Below are 18,893 nucleotides of genomic sequence, written 5' to 3' on the forward strand. Positions count from 1 at the left end.
GGGGGGGTAGATCAAAGTGTCTGGAAGAGGAAACATTTTGCTTGTTAAATATTGTGATGTTCTGTCTTATTCTGCAGCAACAGCTGGTTGTCATGGAAACATCAGAGGAAGCTGGTAGGTGTGTTAAGGCATAAATTAAGACAGTATTTATTTGTGAAAATTGTTTCAACTGTTAAAGTGCAGAAAACTAAAACAGCAACTTCACACTTCAAAAACTGCCACCTGTAACCTGCTAACACCTGCTAACACGTGCCAACATGTGCTAACTGTTGCTCACACTGACTGAGACAGAAATGGATCCATGAACACTGAGAAGAGGCTCGTTGCCTTCATTAGCACTGTTAGTGGTCTCTGCATGTTCGTTAAAATCCAACTCGTTAACATGCAGATCGTTAAGGGCAGCATAAGTTCTGCACTCTGATTGGCTGCTCGCTCTGTCTTTGGTCCCGTCTCACATTTTGCTGATGTCTGTGGCTGCTCTCCATGGAAACCAGACAGCCAAGCAGAGCTGCCCCCAGGGATGGGCGGAGTCAGTCACTCAGCAGCAGGTGAGGGGGCGGGGCTTTGGTAGTCACAGTGGTGGGCAGAGGGCAAAGGTCGTCGCTAAGTTTGAGCAGAGAGTGGCGTTGCTTCCTGAGAGGAACGCTATTGGTCAGCGTCTGCAGAGAAAGAGAATCCTGCACTGTGATTGGCCATTAATCCTTTATTATAATTTAATCATTAATCCGTCAGCTGGAATGTGTCGAAGCTGCAGCTGATTGGAAACACTCGGTTTCTGTCCTGTTTCCAGCTGTAAACCTCAGGTCTTATAACACTGGTGTTCAAACAGAACATACTGTGACCATACTTTATGGCTCATGAGTTGGTTCTGTCAGAGGTTTGGTTCTGTTCAGTGGTTCTCTGTTGGCCACCAGTACTGATCCACACTGAGGGGTTATTAAATATTAACAGGTCTAAAGGCAGCAGAACGTGGTCTACAGCTGCCCCCAACAATTACTCATCAATAATCAGTCTAAAGATCACTGAATTGATTATTGTGAAGCTTCATTTCTCCTGACTGCTGAGTTATGATGTCACTGATGGATTCTTTTGGTCAGACAGGAAACATCCTGAGCCTCAAACTACACACAGATGATTGTGATCCGTGTTCCACAGCGTCACTTTACCGCCGGACCAGAGCTTTTACTGACGTCAGACTGAAACTGGTTCTGACAAATTCCCGTCCTGACTGCAGAAACATACAGAAACTTCCTAAACAGACATGAAGCTGTCGACAGGTGAGCAGTGTCTGTGATGATGTCACTGACCAGGCAGAGCCGGTGTGCGTACAGCGCCTCCGGTTCATCAGGCTTCCTGGTCGGCACGGCGACCTGCCAGCGCTGCAGCTCAACCATCATCTCGGCCGGACTGAACAAGACTGCAGGGTCGGCACGGCAACGGTTGATAAGCTCCACCAATCGCTCCTTATAGTGCAACCTGCTGGAGCAGAGATACCTGAAACTACCTCACCTGGACAGGTAAGCAGCAGGCTTCAACCTCACTGGCATCAGACCAGAGTCAAACTGGGGTCAACCTGGGACCAGACTTTACTGGGAGCTGACTGGTTGTCGGTACTGATACTCGAAGTGTAACAACTCTCTCAGAACCCTCCAGCTGATCCAACATGCTGCAGCAGGGTTCTGACAGAACCAGTACCAGATCATATGTCTCCTGTATCAGCTTCTCTTTAGTGGCTCCCTGTAAAATCCAGGATAGAATCTAAATCCTGCTTCTAACATATAAACTCTCCATGAGCAGCTCCATGTGACCTTACAGACCTCATGGTACCGTATCATCCTAACAGAACCCTTCGCTCTCAGACTGCAGGTCTACTGGTGGGTCCAGAGTCTCCAGAACCAGAATGGGAGGCAGAGCCTTCAGCTATCAGCTCCCAGTCTGGGTTCTGGAGGCAGACACCCTCTGTGCTTTAGGTCAGGATGAAAACGTTCCTCTGTGATGAAGCTGATAGTTAGAGCTGCTCAGGATCACCTGAACTGTCCCTCAGTGATGCTGCTGTAGCTTCAGACTGCCGGGGGACTCCCATGATGCACTGGGCTCCTCTCCCCTCCATACAGGTCTACATCACCATCACATTCACTGACTCTGTGTTTGTTCTCTGGATCTGGAGCTTCACGGCTCTGACCTGCAGCCGCTGGCCTCACCGACCTAAACATATGTATTGTTCTGTGCTATTGCTGCTCTCCATCTGCTGTCCTGCTGTCCACCCCTCCATCCCCACTCTCACTGAGGCAGATGGCCTCCTTCCCTGAGCCTGGTTCTGCCGGAGGTTTTTTTTTTATGGATCCTTCCTACCGTTGCTCAGAGGAAGTCCAAAGGCTGCTGTGGACTGTTGGTTCTCTGTTAGCATCTGTGAGGTCTGTACCTGACTATGCTCAGGCTGTGAGATGTTGTGAACAGCGCTATGCAAATAAAATGGATTTGAACTGCCTCGTGGTCGGTACTGGGAGCTGTGGGCTTACTGGCAGTATCCTTTGTACTCGGGTCGTGCAGGTCGTCCACAGGGCTCCTCCTGTCTGCTGCTGTCGTCTCTCAGCTCCAAAACCAAACACACTGCTGCAATATGATCACAACAGTCAATCAAACTGAGACAGAAGAGATTTCACCAGCTGAACAAAAGAGAGCTCACCTGCCAGACCGATGTCAGGTGGGCTACCACTGGCTGGTTCCAACCAGGAGGGAGACACTCTGTAATGCTGAGAGACAATAGACAGTCCTCGTCAATACTGACCACACAGCGCCGGGGTGCACCTGAGCTCTCTCATACCCCTTGTTCCACCAAACCGGTTCCAGGTCTCGTTCCATGCTAGTTCCTGACTTAGCACCAGTTCTTTGTGTGTCCACTAACTAACCCTAACCGGCTCCAGGCTCTCAGAACTGCTGCTTTTCAGGCACCAACTCTTTGCTGGGCCAGAGCTCAGCACCGAGTCCGTCAGGGGCTGGGGGCGGGGCTATCGATCCACCGAGACCGATGGATGGGACACACAAGCGGTGATTTGTGTCGTTTTTCTCCGGGACGTCTCTGGTCCGATCACAGATGTCTCATGAAAAACGGAGCTCAGCTACGTGCTGTTTGTTCTGCTCATAGAAAAGACCTCATGAGAACAGATCACTGGGTTTCATCCTGGACAGATCTGACACCAGAACGTCCTGGTTCACTCTGTTAAAGTCATCTCTGGTCGCACACCGGTCTGAGCACCGCGGCCTCCAGCAGCAGATGTTCAGCCGGTCAGATGTTTTTCCTGTGACCAGGTGAGAAGTGTGAACAAATGAGAAAGTTGGTCGCACCGGTACCAAAGTCAGTCTGGAGTCCTGTGTGGACTTCTGTGTGGCGCCAGCGCTGTTCGGTAAACGGCTCCGTATGCGGTGACGTACGGCTCTGACTGGGCTCCTGATCAATGGAAAAGCAACCGGTTCTTAGACTGGAACCAACTGAGCTCTGGAACTAGCACCTGGTTCTTCTTGGTGGTAAAGGGGTGTGACGCGTCATACCTGTGGTGGGTTTAGTTCGTGCGTCTCTCATGTGATTCTTACTTGCAGCAGCAGGTGAAGGCGGGTCACACTCCAGTCTCTCAGGTGGTAAAGGCAGTTTCTGGGGTGGTGGGCATGAAGACCTTTGTTTCCACAGTCAGCAGAGAAGCCGCAGGCCTGAAGACAATAAAGTTAAACAGCTGTAAGGTCTGAAGTCACCTGAGACACCTGAGGTCGGGGCCAGGAGGTCAGACATTTGTACTCCATTTGAGAACTCCGGCCAACCTCCTTCCCTGTCGGAACAGATGTTCTGATCCATCATGCTGATTTTTTTAGTTCTTCTGTCTGCTGTTGCTAACAAAGCTAGCTGCTAAGCTAACGTGTTTTCTATTGCTGCGTGCTTTATGTTAGCAGAGCGATGCTAGTGTTGCATGTTAACAGGATGTTCTTTCCTAACACAGCTGCTTTTACACTCAGTGCTGTTTGAAGAATCGTAGGTCACCATGTGAGGAACTCTGTTGTCCTGCCAGCTGCTCCTGGGTTCATTACAGGACTTCCCTGATTCTAACATGACTGCTCTCTGTTTTCTAACATGTATTATAATGCTTTTATAATTCATTCTACATCCACCCAACCGGTGGAGGCAGATGGCCGTCCCTCCCTGAGCCTGGTTCTGTCGGAGGTTTTTTTCCCCTGTGGAGGTTTTCGGTTCCGTCCCACCAGCAGACTGCTGAAGCTTATAGGGAATCCAGATGTTTGGATTGTTGGGTGTTTCTGCCTTTGTGAAGCGCTATGAGATGACTGTTGTTGTAAATATGCGCTATACAAATAAAACTGAATTGAATTGAATCATGATAAAGTCTTTCAGAGGAAACGCTCTGACATTCATTCTGTTACTCGTGTTTCTCTGAGATCTCATTAATTCATAAAGAAAATATTGCCACTGAAGTCTTTTCTCTGCTGGAAGTGAACATCAGAGTATCAGACTCTGGATCATTTTCCTCTCCGTAGTAAGAGCAGACTGTGTGAACTCCTTGTCACCAATGAATTGATTTAAATTAGCATCCTTCAGAGACTCCTGCAGGTTACACTGGAATACAACTACAGCAACGGCGAACTGAAGGACTGGCGACAAGCACACTGGAGCAAACCAGCTGATTCAATGCATTCAAATTAAACTCGTCACTGATCCAAGAATGAAGCAAAGACTGAACAGAAACTCAGTCGATCATGATGAACTCACAGATCCCAGAGTGAAGCGCTGACTGCAGCCGCCGCAGAACTGATGGCCACACTGACTGCAGGTGAAGTGGAGACATCCTCCTCTGGATAGGCTGAAGACCAGCTGGCAGTTTGGACACTCTGGGGACACAAGACCACGTCAGACCACGTCAGACATTCTAGTGGGGGACTTTAAGCTCTAGGTAGACGATGAGAACGACGGTCTGAACTCTGCGTTTAGTTCACTGGTAGACTCAGGTGGCTTCTCTCAGTGGTCTAACCCTTGGTCTTGTTCTGACTGTTTTATAAGAAAAAGGTTCTGTCTGATCGTTTCTTAATAGCATTTGAGTTGACAGTAATGGACTACGGACCACCTCCCAGAGAGTCCGTTACAGCAGACGTCTATCTGATAACGCAGGAACTACAGTCAAGGAAATGCTTCTACTATTATTTACTTCACTGTCAACACAACAGAGAGCAGCTCCTCTGAGCTTAGTCCCACACAGGTGGATCATCTGGCTGATAGAACTGCAGCTTTACTGTGTTCTTCAACTGATGCTGTTGCCCCTCTCCAAAGGTCTGATTAATGGTTGTCTGCTAGTATGGGGTATCCATTGGGCGTACTGGGGGTCGGGCCACTCTCCTGTCTTCCATATAACTGTGAAACACTATTTGCACCCCCCCCCCTTCTCAAATTCAGATTTTTTAAAATATGTCCCCCACTTAAATGTTTAAATATGAGACAAAGACAACCAAAGTAAACACAAAATGCAGTTTTTAGATGATGATTGAATGTTTGGAGGTAGAAGCTGTCCACACCTACCTGGCCCTGTGTGAACAAGTTAAAACTGTGTTAGACATGAGCTAACTGTGGCTCATCACATTGTTTGGAAACTGACTGCAGCCTGATGACCTCCAGACCTGTTCAGTCAACAAGTCACTTCAACAGAAGCTGTCCAACAGAATGAAGTCGGCCAGAAGGTCTCAAAGAGCTGCAACAAAGATCCAAAGAAATTCAAGAACAGCTGAGAAATAAAGTGACTGACGTCTATCAGTCTGGACAGGGTTCCAGAGGCGGTTTCTAAAGCTTCAGGACTCCAGAGAACAACGCTGAGAACCATCATCCACACATGGAGAAACATGGAGCAGTGGTGGACCTTCCCAGGAGGCCGGCCAGCCAGAATGACCCCAACAGCCCAGTGACGACTCATCCAGGAGGTCACAGAGGAACCAGGACAACATCCAAAGACCTGCAGGCCTCCGTGGCCTCAGTCAAGGTCAGTGTTCATGACTCAGCAATAAGGAGGAGACTGCAGGGCGAACATGGCAGAGCTCCAGAACCACTGCTGACCAAGAAGAACATCAAGACTCGACTTACTGCTGCAAACAAACATCTGAATGATCCCCAAGAATATTCTACGGACTGACGAGACCAAAGCTGAACTTTCTGGAAGCTGTGTGTCTCGTTCCATCTGGTGTAAAAGTAACAGCATTCCAGATAAAGACCATCACAGCAGCAGTCAGACATGGTGCTGGTGGTGGTGGTGGTGGTCTGGGGCTGTTCTGCTGCTTCAGGTCCTGGACCATCACAGCACCAGTCAGACATGGTGGTGGTGGTCTGGAGCTGTTCTGCTGCTCCAGGACGACTTGCTGTGACTGATGGAACCATGACTTCTGCTCTCTGCCAGAAGGTCCTGAAGGAGTTCGTGACCTCCAGCTGAAGCCACTTGGGTTCTGCAGCAGGGCAACGATCCAGAACACACCAGCAGGTCCACTTCTGAATTGCTTAAAGAAACTAAATGCAGGTTCTGGAGCGGCTGAGTCAAAGTCTGGACTTGAAGCTGACTGAAATGCTGCGGCATGGGCGCCCCGTTAGCTCAACCGGATAAGACGACGACCCGTGCACAGGGCTATAGTTCCTGACGCAGCGGCCACGGTTCGAGTCTGCTGCATGTCCTTCCCCACGTCTCTCTTCACCATCCTATCAAATAAAGGCAAAATGCCAGAAAAATAATCTTTAAAAAAAGAAATGTTGCGGCATGACCTTCAGAGGGCCGTTCATGCTGGGAAGCCCTCCAGTGGTGCTGAATTAAAACAGTTCTGCAAAGAAGAGCGGGCCAACATGTCTCCAGAGATGTGACTCGTCACCAGGTGTGGAAAACGCTGGATTTCAGGTGTTGCTGCTGAGGGCAGCCCCACCAGGTGTTAGGGTCAGGGCAGTTAGTTTTCCACACAGGGCAGGTAGCTCTGAGGAGTTTGTTTCCCTTCATAAATAAAACCATCATTTAAAAACGTTGTGTTTACATTTGTTTGATGATCTTAAACATTAAGTGGGGAGAAGGAGGCCAATGCTTTTTCACAGCATGTACACAACCATCACGTCACTAACCTGTGTTTGTTCTCTCTGCAGGCGGCTCTGATCCATCCTGCACTCAGAAAGAGTCTCTCGGACTTGGTTTATAGCTGTGGTGCTGTCTTACCGATGCTGGTGTACAGCAAGGGGCTGCTGTGATGATCTGGTTGGTTCTGCTGTTTCCAGACTCTGAACTGCTCACAGGAGAGACTCTGGTGCTGAGGAAACCACTGAGAAACAGAAACAGAGTCAGAGTCTGTGCGAGTCTCTTACAGGTGATCTGCACTTCGAGCATGTTGTTGAGTTGTCTTGTGTCTTACAGGTGATCTGCACTTGGAGCATGTGCTCTTCTTACAGCTGGGACAGTCCATCCTCAATCTGTCGGCCTCGTGGAGCATCCCGAAGGAACACTGAAACACACAACATCCATCACCTCCACCTGACCTCAGTCTTCCACTTGATCTCCAAAAAGTACAGCATACAGCCACAGAACCTCAGTGTGCCACCGAACCCGGATTTGTCCTCAAAGTTGTTGGTATGGGCCTTCTGGTTTGGTCTATGCTGCACCTGCAGAACTTAATCTGTGTGTTTACCCCGACCAGCTTCTCCAAAGGACCACATGTTGTTAGTTCAGTGCACAGCACAACCTCGTAGCTCTGAAGAACTCAGACCCACCAGAACCGGAAGACCCTCCCCATAACTACAGTCTGCTGTTCAGGTCCCTACTCACGCTAGTAAGCAAAGATGGAGGATTGGACCACCATGTCGACGCTGTTCAGCTGTAATTGAGTTTGAAGCTGGTTGTGGATGTGATCACTCATTTGATGGTGAGCATCAGTGGTACTGAAGTGAGACCAGCCAAAGCAAAGTCTTGGTGGTGTTTGATCCGTCTCTTTCTGACAGCCTGGGACTCTACAGGTGTTTCTGTAGCAGCAGGTGTTGTCGCTTTATTATGAACTCCTGAACCAAACAACTGATCCAACATTCATACATTTTAATCAGTTAATTTCCTAAATGACACACCGTAATAGATGGTTTTTATTGTCTTGAATTTCTTTGACAATATTTATTTTCATTTACTTGTGTGGCCTGTGTTTTGCATGAGCAGGCTGCAGCCGGTGCAGCAGACACTGGAAACGCTGCTTAGTGTCAAACTGGATGGAACTGAAATGAACTGTTTATAAAAGACAGAAACCATGTGTTCTGGAAGCCATTCAGTGATACGAAAGTCAAATAAACAGTTTAACGTTTTGTATTTTACTTTTCTCACTGAACTGAAAGCGTGACCTCAAAACCGAGCCACATACAGAACCGGGACTTCTGTGTTCAGTCACACCCTGAAGGGAGATGCTACTCTGAAGACAGAGGTTCTGGTTCTGGTCTGTGAGGTCTGGGTTCTGATTCTGGTTCTGGTCTGTGAGGTCTTGGCTCTTGTATATGAATTTGTGGTTCAGGTTTGTGAGGTTGTGGTTTTTGATTTCCTGGTCTATGAAGTCTTAGTTCTGATCTTTAAGGTCTTGGTCTTGGTGTGTGAGGTTCTGCTCTTGGTCTTGCTGGGTCTTACGTGAGCACACCAGCAGAAGTTGGGCATCTCCTGCAGGGCTCTGTCTCTGAGCTTCCTCTGGAAGAGTTCGTGGATCTCAGGAGGCAGAAAGTGACGGATCTGAAACAAACACACGATTTGAACCAGGGTTCTGGTCAGAACCTGCAGCAGTTAGGGTCAGAACCAGCAGGGCACAGGGTTACATCCAACAGAATCAGGCGAGTGTCACACCTGAGTATCCAACAGGCTGAAATAGTCCATGGACTCCTCTAGCCCTCCCGGACCTCGGACCTCCGGGCGGCCACACTGAGGACACACCAGCTGATCCACGCTGCGCTCTTTAATGGCCGCCAAGAAAAACAACTTGAAACACGACTGACACAGGAAGCAGGAGCAGTGGGTCATCGTGATGATCTGCAGGGATTCAGGCAAAGAGTGGCCGGTCAGGAAAGTAGACAGTGAGCTGCTGGGTTTCTGACTCGCTGTCTCAGCTGATGCTGCTCACCTTGCTGAAGGACACCTGTTCCTGACAGATGGGGCAGCTGTGACTCAGGAACCTCAGGGCTGATGGGAGGTCTCTGTTGAGTTGGACCGCCTCCATGGCATCAGCAGGGATGAAGCTCCGCCCCTCCATCGCCATTAGAGATCGAAACAACGTCGCCTGGTCCGGAGGGAGCTGGGCCGCCATCTGAGTAACAGACACAAGGTCTGAGACCACCTGAGACCTGCTGAAACCACCTGAGACTGACTGGGACCACCTGAGACTGCCTGAGACCATCTGAGACTGGTTGGGGCCACCTGAGACTAGCTGGGACCATCTGAGACCTGCTGAGACTGGCTGAAGCTACCTGAGACTGACTGGGACTACCTGAGACCATCTGAGACTGATTGGGGCCACCTGAGACTGGCTGTGACCACCCAAGACTAATTGGGACCATGTGAGACAGACTGACACCACCTGAGACCTGATGAGACCATCTGAGACCACAAGACACTGTCTGGGACCATGTGGTATTGACTGAGACCATCTGACACTGGCTGAGATCATCTGAAAAATGAGGACTTCTCCTCACCTGGATAAGGTCTGTTGCTGGTCTGGATGGGGGTCCGGAACGACAGAAGTCCTGATTGAGTCCACATGCTGGTCCAGAATTGGCAGTTTGTCTGTCTCTGGCTGCTTCTGATTGGGTGATCTGGACAGGTGACCCAGCCTGCTTGTCTCTGCTGGACTCTCCATCCAGCCTCAGAGCTCCCATTTGCCTGCTGAGAGGGTCTTTAAGGTGGGCTCCTGCAGGCACAGGACCAGGACCAGAACAAAGATAAAGATTAGAACTAGAACATAGACCAAGATAAGAAATAGAACCAGGACCAGGACATGACCTAAGATCAGATTAATAACCAGGATCAAAATTAGGACCAGGACCAGAACCAGGACATTGACCAAGATCAGGACCAGGACCAAGATAAGGATCAGCGCTAAGATTAGGCTCAAGACATGGACCAAGATCAGGACCAGGACCAAGACCAAGACCAGGACATAGAGCAAGACCAGGACATTGAGCAAGATCGGGTTGCGGACCAGGACCAGGACCAGGAGCACCACCAGTACTACAGCCTGCCCGCAGTACTGATCAAAGTCCACTAGCTGTATGCAGGCAGCAGGTCCGCTGGTTCCACTGTGACCATTATAGGTTCTGTTGTTCTGAATCCTTGTGGATCCTGATGAGTGAAATCAGGCTACAGCTGACGTTTCCATGTTTTTCCACCATGACCTTATTACCAGGAGTAAATACAAGCCAATTAGCTGCTTTATACACATATCTGTTGTTTCTGACCAGGAAGAAGAGGGAAGCTTTTCTGACAGTCATGGCTTTATGTTACAGACCACGCCCTCAAATGTTACCTGTCCTGACTCACCTGAAGGGGAGGAGCGAATGAAGGGGTTGCTGTTGGATGGGGATGGAGGAGGAGCGCTGAAGTCAATGCCCAGCAGCTCCTCAGTGTACGAACGGCCCGCCCTCACCATGCGCAGCTCCAATCGGCTGGCTGAAAAACAGGGGGAGGGGCTTAGTCAGGCCACACATGCTAGAGTTAGCATGAAGACAAGCTAACACTCAGTCTGGGCTCTAAATGTTTGTGTTTTCCTCAGAGTCCGGCCTGCTGCAGGAAGTATCCTCAGTCTGCACATCATAGGGAGCTTTGTCGACCTCAATAATGTCACAGCTGAAGTGTCATAGAATTAATCTGAATTCAAATATAATAAAATCCCACAGTTTCACGTTAGATTTTAAGTTTTTAAGGAGTTGCCAGGGGTGCTGAGTGGCAGCTGGACACTCCTGATTTGCATAAACTCAAAAAAAATTGTATTTAAAAATTGTATTTAATGAGAAGCAGGCAACACAACAAACCATCTCTTTCTGAAGCCAAAGTTAGAACAGATTTCTACAAAGTACTGCCATTTAATGAAAAATAGAAAATGTAAAATAAGTGATTGCATATGTATTTATATGTATTAACCTCTTTAAATTGACTCTCACACCCCTTTACCACCAAGAAGAACCAGGTGCTAGTTCCAGAGCTCAGTTGGTTCCAGTCTAAGAACCGGTTGCTTTTCCATTGATCAGGAGCCCAGTCAGAGCCGTACGTCACCGCATACGGAGCCGTTTACCGAACAGCGCTGGCGCCACACAGAAGTCCACACAGGACTCCAGACTGACTTTGGTACCGGTGCGACCAACTTTCTCATTTGTTCACACTTCTCACCTGGTCACAGGAAAAACATCTGACCGGCTGAACATGTTCTTATCGACGGGGCGGAGTTATCGTGACCACTGAGACTGATGGATGGAACACACAAGCGGTGATTTGTGTCGTTTTCCTCCAGGACGTCTGTGGTCCGATCATAGATGTACTGGAATGAGTCCAGGGACACACGGAAGTTCTGCACGTTTCTATTGCTTTTGAGCTGTTGGCGCCACTTAGAGGTGATGCTGGGAAACTGTTAATAATGTGAAAAAAAGGTCATTCCTCAAAGTGATGTGCACATCAGAGACACACAGATGAACAATTAACACACCCAGGCGTTTGCAATCAGATGAGCGTATATTAAAGTCTACATAAAACGGTGCAGAAGATCCCGTCAACAACAACGGCAGCTTTGGACCTGCTGGAGGATATTGCCAATGGAGCAGTGCCAAGAGAACGGGTTTCCAGAGACCTCAGGACGATGACTGGCTCATCAGCTGCTTTAGGTTCCCGAGGACAATCCTCCTAGAACTTTACGTGGAGCTGCGGCCATTATTAGAGCCCAACACGTCCAGGAGCCATGTCCTACCTGTGCCCATACAGGTGCTGACCCACTGGGCTTCCGAGCCACAGGGTCATTTCAGAGGGAGCTGGCCGACCGACCGGGACTGTGCCGGTCCACACTGAGCCGAGCCATGCCAGCCGTGTGGGATGGAACCATCCGAATGNGGAACCATCCGAATGTCAGCCAGATACATCAAGCTCCCACAGTGCAGCTGAACAGGACGACATGAAAGTACAATTTGTAGCGACGGCCGGTTCTGCTGATGTAATCGGAGCGACCGACTGCACACACATTGTTATAGAGGCACCATCACTAGATGAGTTTGTTTATGTAAACAGGAAGCTGTTTTATTAAATCCGTGTCCAGATCATCTGTGATGCGCAAATACATTGAAGTAACATTGTTAGAAGGTGGCCTTGATCAACAGCTGCTGGTCAGAATGATTGAGTTGTGCTCATTCATTCTGGGCTACAGGCTACAAGCTGCACGGGGCAGGACGGGGGCTTCTTGATGAGGAAGTCATTTAATTGTCCTAATATTAATCCCTCTGACACGCCTTCAGCATGTGCATCAGCAGCTGTTGTGGCGGACCGGAGGATCAGCTGACCCCGGGGAGGCTGGAGGAATCCGGCGGGTCTGTGGTACGAGGCTGGGACTGGGTCTCAGTCTCCTCCTGCCTCATGTTGGAAAATAATAAACTGAGTAATTAAACATGAGACAAAGTTTTGATTTCCTCTTTGACATCCTGGCATGATTACACATGAACCTGTATGTTGTTTGGCTGCGAGCAGATGATTGTATGACCTGTATAGTGAATAAATGTGTGAGTTACACCATATATACTGACCTCGGGGTGATCTGAGTGACCTACGTGTGCTCCCACCACCCCTGTGACAGCAGCATCACCCACAATAGACTCTCTGCTCAAACGGGGTGAGTTCATCCTGGTTACTGTTATCTGATCCTGCAGAGAGGGGAATCCCACCTGTCGTTTATACTAATTTGCATATTTAAATTGGGGGCGTGGAGGGGGAGGAGTCTGGTTCTCCAACATGTCAGTTCCACGCTGAGTGAGATGTACAAAGGAAATGTGCTGGATTCCGGCGTACGCACACTTTCGTTCATCTGGATTTGTTTGTGCGTTGGCAGTTTTCAGGATTGAAGCGTACGCCAGGTTTCAGGATGAAATCCACACAAGTCTTTGTACATGAGGCCCCTGGTGACTAAGAGCCCTCAGACAGTGTGTTGCCCTCTGCAGGTTTCCGTGTCAGAAGCCATCTGGCAGGACAGTGGATGAAGCAGTCAGGTTCAGGCCGCTTGTACTTTTCTGGCCACATGATACAGATGAGTTTGATGCTGATGTCAACTGTGACTTTAATTATGTGATCTGAGGCTGAGCTGCTTCTTTAAACCAGTGAACAACCCGACTGATCCGAACATCCAGAGTGACGGGATTCAGTAACTGCAGCCTTGTTCAGTTCAACCTGCATCACTAACACCCTGAGTCTAACCCTGGCGTCTCTGATGGGGGCGTGTGGACGTGGACAGGGACAGGACAGACCAACAGGACACTTACCTGGGTGTTCAGACAGGTGAGACGAGGAGGGAGAGACACTGTGCTGGGATGAGGATGACGAGAGGACACTGCAGGAGGACAAAACAAAACTCAATCAGGTCCATCTGACTGTCAGTCTGTTTATAGCAGGACAGTCCAACAGAAGCCCACCTGTCAGCTGACTGTAACACTTGGACACCTGCAGGGGGCGGGGCTTGGACAGGTTGCCTGGCAAAGAGGGGCATGTCCTTCTGGAAGACCCGCCTCATCTCTGACACCAGCTGTGACAGGTTGGACACACCCTGGCGGGAGGAGACACGGACAGCCTCAGGTTAACATGTGTGATGGTGAGACGACCAAGTGAGCAGGTTACCCGGCTAACTAACCCAGCCTTACCTGAGACCAGCTGTTGAGCGTCTCTACGCTGATGTTTCCGTAGGCGTCCACGCAGGGACAGGACGGATTGATCACCATGGTGACAGACGGGCAGACGTAGCAGCGAGGACGGGATGCCGGGTGGGTCTCATGGAGCCAGATGCACACCGGGATATTATACTCAGCTCCTGTGGACACAGTCAACAGAACCGGACCAGCACAGTAAAGCAACACTACAAAGTACTGCACGACTAAACCCTGTGATATTCGGGTCAGTCCTGTGACTGATCAGCAGTGTTTGCTAAGAGCTGCTGCCGACCGTCCCAGATGGTGAGCAAACCCCTCCTCAGGCCTCTCCTGCCAGCTGAGTGCTGGGACTTGACACATGTTGTGAACTGCGCCATACAAATAAAATTGAATTGAACTGAACTGAACAGACACATGAAGTGAAACGTGGAACCATTTTCCTTAAACAAGCACCGTCCCCGTTTACATTCTGCACTACAGCAGTTACAGTTACAGAGAGTGCTGCACAGCACCACGAACCGTCCGGGCGGAAACCGGGCCGACAGCCACGCTGTCCCGGCCATACATAGTATATAGACGGTATATAGTGGAACAAGTCCTGGAGACATCTTAGTTGAATAAGTGGCTAGAAATATAAAGTGAACTGTAAAATAAGTTAATCATGGAACAGCTTTCACAACGTCATGATAACATTTACAATAATCCAATATGAATGTAATAAGTGCACCAGTTCACTGTCAGAACCAGACCTACCTATATGAGCAGGTACAGAAAATACTAAACATCATTTTACTGAGCCTGAAAATAATCAACATAAATGAGTACGTTTGGCAGGGTTGTGGAGATGGAGATGAACCAAGAAGATTATCCTGCACTAAAGCAGACTGAACACAACATGCTGCGCTCTGGGAGGATTCTGGAGTTTTCTTTTTATTCCGATTACACTTGAAAATTAAAATAAATGAGAAAAAGCGCTCATATTCCGTCCACTACAAAGGCTGGTGAGAGAGAGAAGCGTCTCTGGATTTAAATTTAACCACGAGGCATTGAAGTCCCTCGAACTGAAGCAGAAGAGAATAAAATGTGCATTTCGGTTCTTTTTAAATTCATAATAAAATAAGAATTTTAGGGTTCTCCTTCTTTCATTGCTGTCCTGATGGTTTACCTTTTTGTTGTGGCTTCATTTCAGGATCAAGCATCGATTTATTCAGGCCGGTATCGTGACAAACTTTTTCAACAACTTCCCCGAGGTACCAAAGGGGTCCATAAAGTTCTATCTGATCTAAACTGCACTCGGCCAGACAAGAACAGACCTGCTCAGGTTCTCCATCACCTAAATTATCAACGGGAATGAATCACTTCAAGATTAATCAACACCATCCCGACACCACACCCAGACCGATCCGGTCCAGTTTGATGCAGACCGGTCCAGGCTGACAACACCAAACAGTCATCTGAAGCAAAACGGCGGAGTGTCCAACCTTCGTAGTAAACAGGAAGTGTTCCGGCCAGATACAGCAGCTTCTTCTTCTCGTTGTTCGGGAAACCTGTCAGAGACACGGCAGCTGATCAGCACTCATCAATACGGACAGTACGGGTCACTGCTGATCAATATCGATCAGCACTGACCTTTGGTGATGAATACTTCACAACTGATCCACACTGATCAATACTGTTCAGTACTGATCACTGTTTAATACTGATCAATACTTATCCCTAATGAATACTGGTTGCGGATCACTAGCGATCACTAATCAGTACTGATTATGGATTGTTACAGATCGATATTGATCAGTACTGATCAATACAGAGAATCATTCACTGAATGTGACTAAAACAAACAACAGGAGAACATCAGGAGAACGTCTGGCAGTCTGGACTCACAGTAGAAATCGACGTAGAGTCGAAGGTCGGAGAACCGAGCCCGAACCGCCTGCAGGTCTGACAGAGTCTCTGCTGGGAAGCTGTAGCGACACTGAGGAGGAGACGCTGCCATTAGCTCGATGCTAACGAAGCTAACCCTTCCCGTTATGTCTGAATGAAACTTCCGCGTTAGCACGGCTGCTAGCCGGTTAGCTGTGACAACTTGTCTTCTGAATATTGAAGTTTGATTGCGAGCAAAGATGGAGGATTAAAACTGATCTCACCTCTGCCAGAGTCCGCAGCTCCGCCTCCGGACTGATCCGCGGCATCGCACTGACAAACTCACCTCAGAGACGGTCACTGTCTCCCCGCTGCCCGGTGACACTCCGCCGCCGGCTAACTTCTTGTTCGTGTTGGGCGGTTCGCACAGTGACTCATTAGCGCCCCCCGCTGGTTGGAACGTGGCTCACAGTATTTACACCATGAACTAAAGCAGCCTGACGAGCTGAAACATGATCTGATGATCATCGGGATGTATTCTGAGTACACTGAGCTGGCTGTTGCCCGCAGCAAGGTGAGTAAAGATGACAAACAGGAGCTGCTGCTGCTGAATAAAACTGAACTTGTTTGATCAGAACATGTTCAATCACAGTTTCACTGTTAATGAGTTCAACTGTAAATTCATCTGGTCAGATTTTAAACCAACAACTTTTATTATGATAAGATGAAATGTTGTATTTGATAAATGATAATCAGCGTGCTTGTAAAAGGACCTGCAGAGACTTGGTGAGGTCAGGTGACCTCCTGTGGTCAATGACAGGTGAGCCAGAAGTGCCTGAGATGCTTTATTGATCTTTGATTATTGATCATCAACAGAAACAGCAGCTGATCAGGTGACTTGTACAACTCAAACTCTCACCAGCCCCTGCACAAAAAGTCTCTGAGTGGGTGTGGCCTCCTCTGATGGGCGTGGCCATTTCAGACAGGCGTGGCCCTCCACTCCTTGCCCTCCGTCAGCGCTCGAGGCTGGTGGATAAACACGCTGTAGCGGACGCCCTGATTGGCCGCCGCCCTGACAAAGCGGCTGTTGGCCGTCATGGTAACAGCTCTCAGGGAGTCTCCTGTGCCAAAGATCATGAGCGAGCGGTGGTTGACCTTGGCGCTGGGCGTGAGGCGCAGCGTGCGCTCCGACGGCCGATCGTCGACCACGTGGAGGCGGGCGAGCAGTTTCTGAGCGCGCTCCTTCTCGCCTGGCCCGCCCAGCGTATCCAAGATAACCTGGAAGTCGTGGATGGCAGCACGGCAGGCAAACAGCTCCTTTCCCGCCATGAAGGCGTCAAGCTGCGGCAGCACCTGCTGCCGGCGCTCCTGCGCGGCCTGCTCGGTCAGCACCGGCTCCCTGAAGGCCAAGTGGCAGCGGCCATGACTCAGCGATGACACGTACGTGATGAGGGTGGTGATGTCGAGGTTCGCCCGCCGACACTCCTCCACCTGCACGTTTGCCGGAAAAGCCAGACTGGCCACCACCGTGCCACGGTCCACCTGCGTCAGCCCTGCAGCAGCCTCTTCGTCGTCGCTGTCGTCAGCTGGTTCGTCGTCCTCCTCTTCCTCCTCTTCCTCCTCGCCATCCTCGCCGTCCTCCTCGGTCACCAAGGTGTTGACGGCCACGATGTCACCACGGACGGACACGCCCATGTCTCGGAGGCGGTCGGCCATGGGGCAGGAGACGCCGTTGTAGAAGGCGAACACAACGTGCGGGTGGCGGTAGTGGACCGGCTGCTGGCGGCTGGCCTGCAGGAAGAGCTCCGCCTGCCGGATGATGCTCTTGTCGCCATACTGGCCCCGCCCCTGCCAGATGTTGTGAAGCGCCTCCGCCTTTCTGCCCACAGCCTTCACCCAGGTGTGTCCGCCGTTCGCCACCACGTCCACCACCAGCGTGCGGCGCCGGCCGGAGGAGTCCTGGTAGGTGAAGACGTGCAGCAGCGCCACCACATCCTCCAGGCTGTGGGCGGAGTCCACGATGGCAGTCAGGTGGGTCAGGTTGGTGCTGTGCAGGTGAGACTCTTTGACCTGCAGCTCGCCCGACTCCACCCGCCGCAAGAATCGCAGCTCAGAACGCAGCTTACCGCACAGCTTCAGGTGACCCTCCACACCTGGACACAGCTGCTCCGCCCGCTGCAGCAGCACCTGGGCGGAGCTTATCCTCTGCTGCAGCGTCTCCTGGAGGGACATGTCTCCGAGGATGACCTGAAGACGGAGACACAGAGACACCTGAAGACACAGCTGGACAGATGTTTGGCTCTCTGCTCATGTACCAGACTGAACCACCTGCATCACATCAACACATGCCGACGGATAGAACCGGGCTTCAGGTTCAGACGGAGAGCAGAACCTAAAAATCCTCTGACTGATCTGTATTAATCTGTTTCGTGAATCACTTCATTGATATGCTTTATTGATCTGTTGACACAACACCAGCGTGTGTCGTCACTCAGGTGTCTCCAGGTGATGAGTCCCTGCTTCACGTGACTTGTTGTGTTTTCTGTATGGATTCTGGTGTGAGTGAAACCCGTTTCCATTAACTCGGAAAGTTAGCCTGTTAGCTCGTTAGCCTGTTAGCTCTGACGCTGCCGTGATGTCAGCTGTTAGCTTAGCTTAGCTTACCGGCCTAAAGCTGGTCGGTTTTTATTGTGGCCATTTGAAAACGTTAAAAACAGACGTCGACGTTACTTACGGCGACAGTGACGTGTGGACCGCAGGTGTCTGCTACCTGCACAGCTGAAAGCGATGCTAATGCTAACGGCCAGGTCCTCCTTCTTCTTCTGCGGCTCAGCTGGAACACCGCGATCACGTCACTATATAGAATAACACGGTCTTCTTCTTCTTCTTCTTCTTCTTCTTCTTCTTCTTCGGGTGGATTAGCGGCAGACTGGCCGCAGCAGAGGCGTGTTGTTGCCCCCCACAGGTTGCTAGGAGAACTGCACCGTGGAGAACCTCAGTTGCATGTTTGTTTCAGGCTGATTATTGATCCCAGGGATTGATCAGTGACCAGTTTGTGTCCGCTCTGCTGCAGGAGGCTTCTGTCTGTCTGACAGGCTGAACAGAGCTTCATTCACAG

The 18,893-nt window shown here is 49.9% G+C and overlaps 2 protein-coding genes across 5 annotated transcripts; both read right to left on the reverse strand.

Moving 5' to 3' along the window:
- Window positions 1-119: 119 nt before the first annotated feature.
- On the reverse strand, window positions 120-16,396 carry LOC103373869 (E3 ubiquitin-protein ligase RNF31). 4 transcript variants are annotated; one of them, XM_008303874.1, is made up of 19 exons: window positions 16,060-16,396; window positions 15,797-15,887; window positions 15,394-15,459; window positions 13,907-14,073; window positions 13,682-13,812; window positions 13,532-13,599; window positions 10,563-10,691; window positions 9,719-9,933; window positions 9,151-9,333; window positions 8,877-9,059; window positions 8,667-8,765; window positions 7,423-7,512; window positions 7,230-7,332; window positions 4,772-4,890; window positions 3,592-3,705; window positions 2,687-2,753; window positions 2,520-2,613; window positions 1,308-1,479; window positions 120-659 (listed from the first exon to the last, which is right to left on the reverse strand). In XM_008303874.1, exons 1-19 carry the CDS (start codon window positions 16,102-16,104, stop codon window positions 531-533), a joined length of 2,265 nt encoding a protein of 754 aa, XP_008302096.1. In that variant the 5' UTR covers window positions 16,105-16,396; the 3' UTR covers window positions 120-530. The 4 variants fall into 4 exon arrangements, with proteins under 4 accessions (XP_008302096.1, XP_008302097.1, XP_008302095.1 ...); XM_008303875.1 differs by lacking the exon at window positions 1,308-1,479 and having other exon boundaries at window positions 572-659; XM_008303873.1 differs by having other exon boundaries at window positions 619-1,476.
- Window positions 16,397-16,607: 211 nt separating this feature from the next.
- Window positions 16,608-18,640, reverse strand: cunh7orf25 (chromosome unknown C7orf25 homolog). Its single transcript, XM_008303871.1, has 2 exons — window positions 18,510-18,640; window positions 16,608-18,022 (listed from the first exon to the last, which is right to left on the reverse strand). The coding sequence occupies exon 2, from the start codon at window positions 18,005-18,007 to the stop codon at window positions 16,754-16,756; it is 1,254 nt and encodes a 417-aa protein (XP_008302093.1). The 5' UTR covers window positions 18,008-18,022; window positions 18,510-18,640; the 3' UTR covers window positions 16,608-16,753.
- Between the last annotated feature and the right edge of the window lie 253 nt (window positions 18,641-18,893).

Source organism: Stegastes partitus, unplaced genomic scaffold, assembly GCF_000690725.1.
Source record: "Stegastes partitus isolate 25-593 unplaced genomic scaffold, Stegastes_partitus-1.0.2 Scaffold2087, whole genome shotgun sequence".
Lineage (NCBI taxonomy): Eukaryota > Metazoa > Chordata > Actinopteri > Pomacentridae > Stegastes > Stegastes partitus.

Excerpts from the sequence above, each read along its gene's own strand:
- cunh7orf25 (XM_008303871.1), bottom strand. The coding sequence starts at position 18,007 with ATGTCCCTCCAGGAGACGCTGCAGCAGAGGATAAGCTCCGCCCAGGTG.
- LOC103373869 (XM_008303872.1), bottom strand. The coding sequence starts at position 16,104 with ATGCCGCGGATCAGTCCGGAGGCGGAGCTGCGGACTCTGGCAGAG. Across the intron at positions 10,692-13,531 it reads TCACCTGTCTGAACACCCAG|CCAGCCGATTGGAGCTGCGC; the intron begins GTAAGTGTCCTG and ends CCTGTTTTTCAG. Across the intron at positions 9,060-9,150 it reads AACAGGTGTCCTTCAGCAAG|ATCATCACGATGACCCACTG; the intron begins GTGAGCAGCATC and ends GAATCCCTGCAG.